Here is an 11101-nt window from a genome sequence, read left to right on the forward strand (position 1 = left end):
ATGAAACATTATTTAAAAGTTTCCTGAATCTGCTCTTTTGATTTATAGAATATGATTTTACAGGGCAAACATTTACAGAAGAATTGAACTTCAGAGGAAGGCTGTGATAAATAATGAAAACATTATTCAACTATAGTAAGTTATGTTTTTAAGCTTGTTGGGAGTTATCTATAGTAATAATAATGGTCCAAAATTATGTAAAATTGCATAGTTTTAAGTTCACTAAGTACTATAGGCTATAAATAACACAGAAAATCACTTTAAGTAATAAGTACACAGGGGGGTAAATATACAAACACACCACCTTAACCCTATAATGTCCCAGTTGGAATATTATTGGAGTATAATAGGCCTACTATAGAAGATGCATAGCCCAAGTATAATATAGCAATGAAACCACAGCTGATTATGACTGACACAGTATAACATGCTTTAAGAAATAATGAATAAATAGGAATAAGTAGCAAGAGATTGCTGAAACCGGCCGATACACACGCCAACATGAGAATAAGAGGAGTACTGGCACTTCAACCACTGGTTCCATAGTTACTGTGCGTGAACAAAAACAAACTCACATTGCCACGAGAAACCCAGAATATGGGAGTATTACTATTCTGAAGTTTAAATATGTTTTTAATTCACTCCTCCCTCAAACTTTTATGACTGTGATTAAGCCCAGATGAGACTATTTTCTCTTTTGGCTTCTGCAAACATGAAGTCTCTTGGTGATTTATGTATTTATTGCGTTTATGGAATGTGTGCAGCTCCTCTCATTCAGCCATTATTGGGTCACACTACCCAGCGAAGTCTTTCTCAACCCTGTGTTTACTCAATCCAGCTTTGTCGCAATCTCTTCTTCTACTACAGCTCCAGTTCTTGTCCCATGATACCCAAAGAAAACAGCCTGTTCTCCAACACTCTTAACTCTCTAAACTCAGTAAACAATAACCAAATCGTATATTATTTATATTTCCAACACTGTGCTTAAGTGTGGGATGAAACAAACAACACATTGAGAATCTTTGGGGTTAAATGTCTTAATGTTTTGCACTAAAAGAAGGTCATATGATCAGAGTAGACATGCAACAGGGAACTTTTGTGGCCACACTAGCTTCTGGCTGTAGTTTTATAATTAGCGTACAGACATGAGAGCGGTATAGACCCCAGTGGCAACCGAAATGAGTTTTGAAATGCGGGCAGGGGGCAGTTTTGGATGACATAATACAGTGTTTCCCACGGGACTTTGAGAGACTGTGGTGTGGTGTTCCCCCAAAAGAAAATTTTGAACATTTTAAAGTTAAATACATCAATCTGGAGCACTTTGAGTAACAAAATTATGAGGCTAGATCTCTGAAGAACTTGAATGCTGATGGCAAAAAGTCACACATCGTAAGCATGGTAAACGAGACGGGGCGCCGGCATCGCCACAGACCCCTCGCACTGAGTGAGGACAGTCTGCCCCGGTTGACACTTGCGCCGGGAATCCCGTCCCTCACCACAGGGAGAGAGGGCGCACTGCGCAGCGAGAACTCAACGACCCCGGGCAGCGGCGAGGTCCGGGGCGAGGGGTGGTGTAAAACTCAAGGTCGGGCCTTTCCAAGCAGACCTCGGTCGCGGCACACCGGACGATGCGCCTGCTGAGGGCCAGCCCCACCAGTTGAGAAGTGTAAAAATATTTTGGGTTCATTATGAAACTGAAGCTGGATGTCAGACCACTTTGATTTGATTTGAATTAGGCTACACAATGGTTGATTGTGATTGGCTAAAGATCCACACTGCTACTCGCTTAAAATGTTTTCAGAAGTTGATTTTGGTGGATTGTTTTTTAGACGGAATAACAGAAAGGTGGATTCAACGAGACGGTACGTCACCACTTGAACGGCCAGTTGAGTGGAGCAGCAGGTCCTCGTAGTGTCCTCGCCGGACCTGGTGGACATGTACCGCTGGATTTAATATTATAGACATGACCACTGACTATTTGTGTAACAATTAAGCCACAAATTCACAGACTGACCGTACACGGTCCAGACATATACTCAGTTTTGAGTCAGTTGTTTTCACAACCTTGGTAGTTTTTATTACCTCAGGTTGTGAAATAGAATCTCCTGAGATGTTTTCCACTATCACTTGGACGTGATAAAGAAAAATCAAGGTTAAAAGACAGGACTCTTAGTTTCTGAAAGTTTATCCGGCATGCTTTATTTCAGGTCTCAGGACAATAAAAATCTACAGATCTAGAGCCAGAAATGTTTTAACTGAGGGAAAACTTTAGATCTTAGTATATCTAATTTTCTCTGATGTCGAGCCCTGTAGTTTTATGACCCAGTGAAGATATGAGACAATGACAGCAGGCCTGACCCCGTGGCTGAAGTACAGTCCAGTCTAAAATAGGCTCTGATAACACGCTGTGAAAAGGAGATTGGAAAGGAATGTTCCACACACAAGGTGGTCGATGAGCTTAAGGAGGGGCGTTGACCCAGAACATCAGCTAACTTGCATTTCTCTTTCAACATTTTTATTACAAGTTAAAGCCTGGAGTTGACGAGCATCTCTTGTGACTGCGCTCGTTTCCGTCTGCATTATTTTGTTCCGCTGGCCCTCTCCATCTGTTTCCTTTGTTTTCATTTTTACTGAGGCTGGACTGCATCCAGACTATGTTGAATTCAGACCACAATGTGTGAACTTCACCCGATTTCGCCAAACCTCTTCGGCTCATTCAGTTCCATTCAACTTCCAAATGTCACACAAAACAAATTCCAAACTTAGGTCACACCAGGTGATGCACTGACATTCATCTCCTGACAGAAATTTACTTATTTAGGTTATATAAAAATAAGAGCCAATTCATCATACACTTAAAGGGACTGTTTGTAAGAATCAGAAATTGCTTGTTAACAGCGACACCTGTGGTCGTTAAGTCAACGAAAGTCAGCATCCTGTTGCTCGCGCTTGTGCTCGCTCTACATAGACATGAACGAGCATCGCTCAAAACAGTGAGGCGACACACGTCAACTAAAAGCACAATATCACTCTATATTTCAGCTGCTTGGCAGTAATGTTAGCTGACCAGACGAAGGTCTCTCCATGAATCACTGCTGATCCTAGTGTTGGCTTTTCCTGCCTCAGCCTCCCGACCGCGGCCGGAGGGAACAGGGGAGACACCGGAGTTTTGGTCGGAGACGATAACATTTCTCTCTGCGGAGCCCCGTCACTTCACAAGACACGGAAAACCTCTGTTGGTCTGGAGGAGCTGCAGCAGTTATTTCTGCACAAACGTCCACTGTACATTCACTAGATATTCTCAGAGCTAAACTAACTCTTCTGCAGTGTGGAGTGTGCACTCATGCATGTGAGAGTGGAGCGAAAGAGCGAGAACGAGTGCGGTGTGTGAATGAAGGCAAGCAGGCAGAGGAGCAGAGTACAGCAGAGACTCCGGCCCTGGAGACCAAAGCTACGGTCTCCCCCGCGTCCTCTGACCGCGGTCAACACTGTTTAACAGACGGGCTTCACTAGATAGAACTTTGCCGTTTTAGTGCTTCACTGTAGTTTGTGTTGGAGTCTGAGTCTGAACAGCGTAGCCACACGCGAGCGCGCATGGGACACCGACCCGCAATGATTTATACGTGTAAGAAGTTACAAACAGTCCCTTTAATTAAGTCCATATTCTAGTTAACTCCATGTGGGAAACTATAAATAGTGAATCATATAAAATTGTGTAATTTTCTGGTTTTGCATTGGTGCAAAGGAGTTGTTGCCCCACACATTTTTTTCTATCTAAAACTGTGTATGTCTTATGGGAACAGATATGGGATCTGTGTGTGGCTTGGAGATTTAGTCATTTTACTAGTGAAAGACGATCTCACACAAGCGTTACATGCAGCTTTCAAACAACATCCCGACTCCCTGCTGGGTCAAACTGAGGTGGGTTGTGTTATCGGGACAGGAGAAGGAGTAGCAGTGAGGAGGACGGATTTTCTCCTTCCTCTCCCACCAATGTGAGGTCACGACCTGCGATGAGACAGATGTGGATCATCTCCACTTCCCAGGATGACTGGCCACTATTATAAACCTGCACATGCCCAGACACAGACAATGAGGTGGATTTCTGTGTGCTTCACTTGTGCGTTGTATTTCGTTCTTGTGAAGAGTTATAACTCAAAACCATCCAGACGGGAAACTGTGATGTCATAATTAAACTTTCCATAGAGAGGTGAAAAAAACAGGAAATGACCAGGAAGTAACCCACGCATAGTGTGGTCCTCATGGTGCACAAACACCAATCTGTGTAGCAGGCGAACTATACACCAGAATAAACCACTATTCTCTTCTTATAATAGTTTGAATTAATGGCTTTTTAAATCAATCAATAAACTGAGTGGCTAAAGTCCCAGCCTGTTCGCAGGAAAAGGAGTATAAATGCCACGATAATACGCAAGGCGTTTAGCGTGCAATGAGTACGCCTTTCTTGATTTCCGTGTGTCATTTGTACACCGTGTATCCTGTAATGACTGCAACGTAAACGCATCCACGTATAAATGCTACAGTAAGAGTTTTGTGACGTAGTATAAAAAGCGAGAAAGACCACGTATGGTGTGTGGGTAGGGAGGTGGATGGGCCCAAAAAACACCAGACTTTTGACCAAGAGATCCGTGTTGTTGACCGGTGTTTTGTTTTGTAAGTTACGTTAGTGACGTTTGTCACGTTTGTTGTTAACACTTGTGACATGTTTTCCGTAGTTGTATCCGTACTTAGTTTACTTACTTAAGCCCAACCATGATGTTTTCCCTAACCCTAAGTAAGTGGTTTCCTTCCCTAAATTGAACTGCGGACGTATGCGTGGCGTACAAATGACACGTCAAAACGCTAAAATGCATACTCATGACATGCTGAATGTTTGTGTAATGTCGTGGTATTTATTTGCCTTCCCGTAAAACCGGGTTGAAAGTCCTGTGACATCATTCCTCTGAATAGCCTTCTGATGAACTGGACCACAATGACAAGCATGTACGTGTTCAGCTTTAACACAGGGATGCTACAGCTCTCTTATCGTGTCCCTGCTATGATGTGTCAAAGCTATTATCAGAGCAAAAGTTCACCCGACAACACACACAGTACTCTATTTAGTGGATCAAGTGACCGTATGACAAAAAGTAATGAGGAATTTCATCATTTCAAAATTCCACATCATCCTGGGATCGTATTTGACTGTATGAATAATAGTGTTGTAACGGTGTGCATGGGTTCATTCCAGACAGGGTGGTACATGACATTTGATTTTGGTACGCAACGTTTCTTTGGGTTCGGTGTGACCTATGAAGAAAATGATTACTGTTAAATTAGCTTGGTTCTATCCAATTAAGACTACATCTTAGAAAGTTCAGGAGATACAATTCTTAAAAAAGATTGGTCAAAAGTCAAAGCAACAGATCAAAGAACGTATATATTGCCAGGAAGTGAAAGTCAATTGTTCATTCCATTGCAACATTAGCCCCCATTTTGGACTAAAAGCGACTACCAGATGCCAGTAAAACATCCGCCTACAAAGTGCCGTACAAAAGTAAAACTAAACTATTTCTATTCTGTTGTCATATTCTACCGAAATGGCCTGTGTTGAACAATAACATTTTATAAATATAATAAGCATTTTCAGTCCAAAATGGCAGCAACGGCTGTTGTCAAAAAAAGACCGGAGTTTCTTTGCTTCTATACTCTTTGGAAGTTTCCCATAATGCAACTGGATAACATCCTTCATTAAACCCTCCCTGCCTCCTAAATGCCCACTTCTGTCACTTTATTTCACATTCAGTTTGTAATGTAGGTTTTCTGTCAAACATTTCAAGTTTCACGCCCAAGCTGAGGTGACCTGAGGTTGTTTGTTCGAACTTTGGAAAACTGAGGGGTCGTAGTCTTTTTGTAAGAACAATGGAGCATTAGCCTACTGACTTATTGACTTTCTCTGTTGCTGGCCAGGTGCCAACATTTCAGTGGCTTATGTTTTACAGTCAGATGAGTAACTGCTGAATTCTGATGGTCACATTTACCGAAAACAGACCGAACCATAACCCCAAAGACTTTCGCCTCTCCAGCTAAACCCAGAAGCCCCCTTCTGTGTTCAGATGGTGTACGGTTACATCAGGAGAGTATAGAGATATAGTTACCACTCAGATTACTGTTTACAGAGAAAGAAAAAAGGGCACACACACTGGCCTAAAACTGATACCTGCTGGCTGCTGTTCATCTTTAACTTGAACAGGAAGTCGTGAGTTTAATGTTTAATGAGCTGCTCGGTGAATGAATGTCAAACTTAACAAGCAGCAGACCCCGAAGAAAAGATGTTAAACCGTGTTTCATGACATCTCTGAGGTGTTAATGGTGAGGATAAATAGTAATTACACCATAAAAAGGGCACGAATGTAAGCATTCAAATAATAGTAGCTGCTCAGAGACGGCAGACTCCAGATCAGCTCTGACTGCTTGTTTTCTTCGGGTCTGTGAAATCTTGCAGATGCCATTAGGAGCACCGGAGGACATGATTGTATTCAGAATACCTGTCTCATGCACTACTGTCACGATATAGTTACCGTTTTATAAAAATAACTTTTTTTAAATCATATATGCTCCATTTCTACACACTGCATACTTGCCAACCCTCCCGATTCTCCCGTTTTTCATTGCCCTCTCCCGCACCCAAAGTTGGACTTTGCTCAAAGCAGCGAAAAGCCGTCGTGGCTTTGCGCAAGCCGTTGGAAATAATGGTAAGTGTCCAACAGGGGCGTTTTTTTATCGCAAGGGGACGAGCCGCTTCCCAGCATTGGATGCTTGACGGGCTGTCACTAGAAACAAGGCACTCGGCACCTGATTGGATGAACTCGTTCCCTCTGTGGGCTGCTGCTCCAAAGCTTTCAAACCAACATGGCGGCACGTTTGGAAACTTATTTCACAAAAATAGTTCACCGAAATGTGTTTCTGAAAACATTTGAGACGATACATAAGCCATCTATTTGTCATAATTTGTCTTTATTTTGGATCAACAACGTTTAGTTTAAAAGCTTCTAGGGAGTTTCCAGAGGCGGCGAGTCACGTCAGACGCTTGTGATTTGTATAAAGTAGCCTACACCTCAACTTTATGCAAATGAGGAGCGGACGCTCCGTCTCGCAAAACGCGCCGCCACGCTACCAGAATGCATTGCACGGCTTGCTTACATAGACAATGAATGGGAAGCGTGGACAGGACTGAGTCTGTGGTCACGTACCATAACAGGTTTCAGAGCGCATATGCGGTGCCGTGAGAGAGAAATGGAGAGTGATAAGAGAAAGAAATACTCAAGCAGGAACAAAAATAAATAAAAACAGATGAATATTAGTTTATGCCAGAGATTCACACGCCAAGTTCACACCAGTGGGGATGAATTATTCAGTTTTCTTTCCTGAGAATCGAAAGTAAAATTAAAAGCAGGCCTATTTAACAAAACACTGCTGTTGCAGTGTACTCAATATTTTGTTATTTTCAGTATTTAAAAGTCTCTAGAACAGGGGTCAGCAACCTTTACTATCAAAAGAGACATTTTAGGCAAAAAAACAAAAAAAAATCTGTCTGGAGCCGCAAAACATTCGAGCATTTTGATGAAGGTAACACAGTTTATAGTCGAAGTATATAGTATATAACTATAATGCAGTGAGGGCCAAAGAGCAAATGTACTACTGAGTATTAGGGCCACATTGAGGGAAAGAAAATCTAAGATTTCCAGAATAAAGTCATAACTTTATGAGAAAAAAAGAAAAGAACACGTAAAATTACTACTTTATAATATCATGACTTTATTCTCGTAAACTTATGACATTATTCTCAAAATCTCAGATTTTTTTATTTTTCCTCAATGTGGCTATAATACTCCGTCGTACCATAGACCTACAACAAAGATAAATAAAAATGAAAATGTAAACAAAGAACAGTTATTCATTTCCATTTTTAAAAATCCACAGGGAGCCACTGGAGAGGGGCTGAAGATGTGGCTCCAGAGCCGCAGGTTGCTGACACCTGGTCTAGAACCACCAAATCCTCTCCCTTTTTTTTTTAAAGGTCCCAAGGTTGGCAAATATGCCTACTGCAGCTTTACCTGTTTGCTTACACTTTCACCACAACAACTTGATTAAATAACAATATGTCACTATTACAACTTGTTTCACTGCACAAGTGGTCCAAACAAAATTAACCAATGCAGTTTTAAGCCTCCATCCAGTAAGAGACACACTTTAGACACACTTTACATCACTTCTACCTGCTTTTAAACTCCTTATCAGTGTGTTTTTACTGCTGACCGTGTCCATGTTATTGCCTAATATTGATTGATTCAGTCTGGCAGCTGCACTAGGAGCTTCAACCTGCACTTTACTGACTGGAAACCAACATGCATCTCCTCTCTGAGCAGCTGGAGAACTAACCTCTCTGAGTAGCTGGGGCTCATCTGCAGCATTTAAAAAAAAATACAAAATGAAATAACAGTGACATATTATTATCTATCACATAAATATAATAGATAATAATATGTCACTGTTGTTTCACTGCACAATTGGTCCAAACATTTTTTACCATTGCAGCTTTAAGCCTTCATCCAGTAGTGGAGCCAGATTCACTCATCCAGTGTGAACAGAGACACTTTACATCACTTCTACCTGCTTTTTAACTCCTTATCAGTGTGTTTTTACTGCTGACCCTGCACATGTTATTGCCTCATATTGATTGATTCAGTCTGACACCAGCAGCAGAGCTTCAACCTGCACAAACTAACCTCTCAAACTACATGCAACCTCCTCTCTGAGCAGCTGGAGCAGAGCTTCAACCTGCAGACACTAACCTCTCCGAGCAGCTGGAGCTCACCTGCAGCTCCAGGTTTTGAAGGTGTGTGTCTCACCTGTCGCTCCGTTCAGAGAGTCGTCCAGTCTGGGTAAAGAGGAGGACTTCTTCTCAGCCAGACGCATCCGGACCTGCTCCCGGACCCTGCGGGCTTTAGACACCGGGTCCGGACAGGCACCGTCCGAGGGAACCACATAGGCGGTGCAGGACGAGATGTTGGGCTGCAGAGCGGACAGAAAGCAGCTCTCTGCCGCCGACACGCTCATCATCATCACAGAGAGAGAGACAGAGAGAGAGGAGGATAAAACACAGCTTCACTAAAGAGAGAGAAGAAAAGTTATCCAGGAGGAGAGACAGGAGGTCTGATGTCTCTGAAGGTCCGAGACGAAATGGAGACCCGGTCGGTCAGCAGACTGACTGGAGGCGGGTCCTGCAGGACTGGGGGGTAGTGGGGGGGGCAAACCAACAAGATCCACCTAGTGACGTCAGAACAGACATGTCTCCAACTAATGACGTCAAGAACTAATTAACAACAGCAAACTATTTAAGTTATTTTATTTTTATGTGTTTGTTTTTATTTATCCCTTTATTTCCTTTATGTATTTATTTAATTGTTCTTTGTATTGTTTAAACATTTAAGATAAAGTTTATAGAAAAAACAGAAAGAGAAAAAAAAAAAAAAAATTGTATTTTTTTTTCATCCCTTTATTTCCTTTATATGTATCGTTTACCTATGTGTTGATTTAATTGGGCTTTGTATTGTTTACAAATTTAAAATAAAGTTTATTGAAAGAAAAAAAATATTTTTATGTTTGTTTTTATTTATCCCTTTATTTCCTTTATATGTATCGTTTACCTATGTGTTGATTTAATTGGGCTTTGTATTGTTTACAAATTTAAAATAAAGTTTATTGAAAGAAAAAAAATATTTTTATGTTTGTTTTTATTTATCCCTTTATTTACTTTATATGTTGATTTAATTTTCTTTGTATTGTTTACAAATTTAAAATAAAGTTTACTGAAAAAAAAGAAAGATTTATTTTTTTATGTTTGTTTGTTTTTATTTATCCCTTTATTAGTTGACAAGAAAAATGTAAAGTTACAAGCTAAAAATAGATGCAAAAATGCAATGCAATGCAAAATGAACTGAAATGCGCGCAATCCAAGATAAATTCATACATATATGTGAAGTGATCAAGTGGCTGCCTCTATTTCTCATATTGAGGTAGGTAAGGTCGCTTGTTTTGGGCTTTTTTGGGGGTAGAGTTGCTTCTTTTGGGCATGTTTCTATATATATAGTTGCTTGTTTCTCTCGCAAGATCTGGCAACACTGGTCAATTATTTACTTTCATAAATAACTGTATTTATTATAATATAAACAAACTATTGTTTTGGCTATTTATTGTTTGAACCTTGTGTGTCAACACAGGTCATGGATGGAAAGTCAGTGTGTCTATGTATAAAGTCACTGGTAAAGTCACTAACTAGCTGACTGTCACAGTGACGAGGCTGTTGTAGAAGTGCATGATGGGTGGCCGACAGGCAGGACTGATGTAATCCAGAGGACTGGAGTGATGTACTGCGTGCCTTCACCTGTCTAATTTATCAGTGAGCCTGAGGCTGACAGGTGAGAGTGATTGTAGTCTACTTCTACTACAGTTAGAGCTACTGAAGAGTTTATGTGTTTAATATGTGACTTTAGTGACTCCCAGTGGTATAATCAACAAATACACTGCAACAAACAATGCAATGATGTTCCATTAAATTGTAGTTATGTTGATTTAGTCAGACGTAGGCGTTGCAGTGTGAGCAGAAATATATATGAACAGCCTAAAACACAAGTGTGGATGCAGTCTATGCCGGTGTGATGCACAACTTTCTGTACAAAGAGTTTAAGGCAAGGCAAGGCAGCTTTATTTGTATAGCACATTTCAACAACAGGGCAATTCAAAGTGCTTTACAGAAACATTCAAGAAAAAATCACACAGGTTTATTCAGTTTATGACAGTAACTAGATTTAACAAGATTAAAAGTCTTTGACGTGTTGAAGAAGAAGAAGAAGAAGAAGAAGAAGAAGAAGAAGAAGAAGAAGAAGAAGAAGAAGAAGAAGAAGAAGAAGAAGAAGAAGAAGAAGATTGATCCCCGAAGGGAAATTAAATTTTTCTTCTTCACCAATTTAGTCACCATTAGGAGTCTCCATGGCAAGGGGGGAGGGATCTTCACAACACCTCTCCTACGACCCTCTTT

At 40.9% G+C, this 11101-nt stretch overlaps 1 protein-coding gene across 2 annotated transcripts in view; it reads right to left on the reverse strand.

Moving 5' to 3' along the window:
• The window catches only part of LOC141782774 (plakophilin-3-like), a 33652-nt gene extending 24377 nt beyond the window's left edge, over positions 1-9275 (reverse strand). For both annotated transcript variants that reach the window (XM_074659497.1, XM_074659487.1), the window contains exon 1: positions 8913-9275. In XM_074659497.1, coding sequence (XP_074515598.1) covers positions 8913-9126 — 214 coding nt within the window. In that variant the 5' untranslated portion in view covers positions 9127-9275. The remainder of the gene's footprint in view (positions 1-8912) is intronic.
• Positions 9276-11101: the final 1826 nt, after the last annotated feature.

Source organism: Sebastes fasciatus, chromosome 2 (genome assembly GCF_043250625.1).
Source record: "Sebastes fasciatus isolate fSebFas1 chromosome 2, fSebFas1.pri, whole genome shotgun sequence".
In the NCBI taxonomy this organism is placed as follows: Eukaryota; Metazoa; Chordata; class Actinopteri; order Perciformes; family Sebastidae; genus Sebastes; species Sebastes fasciatus.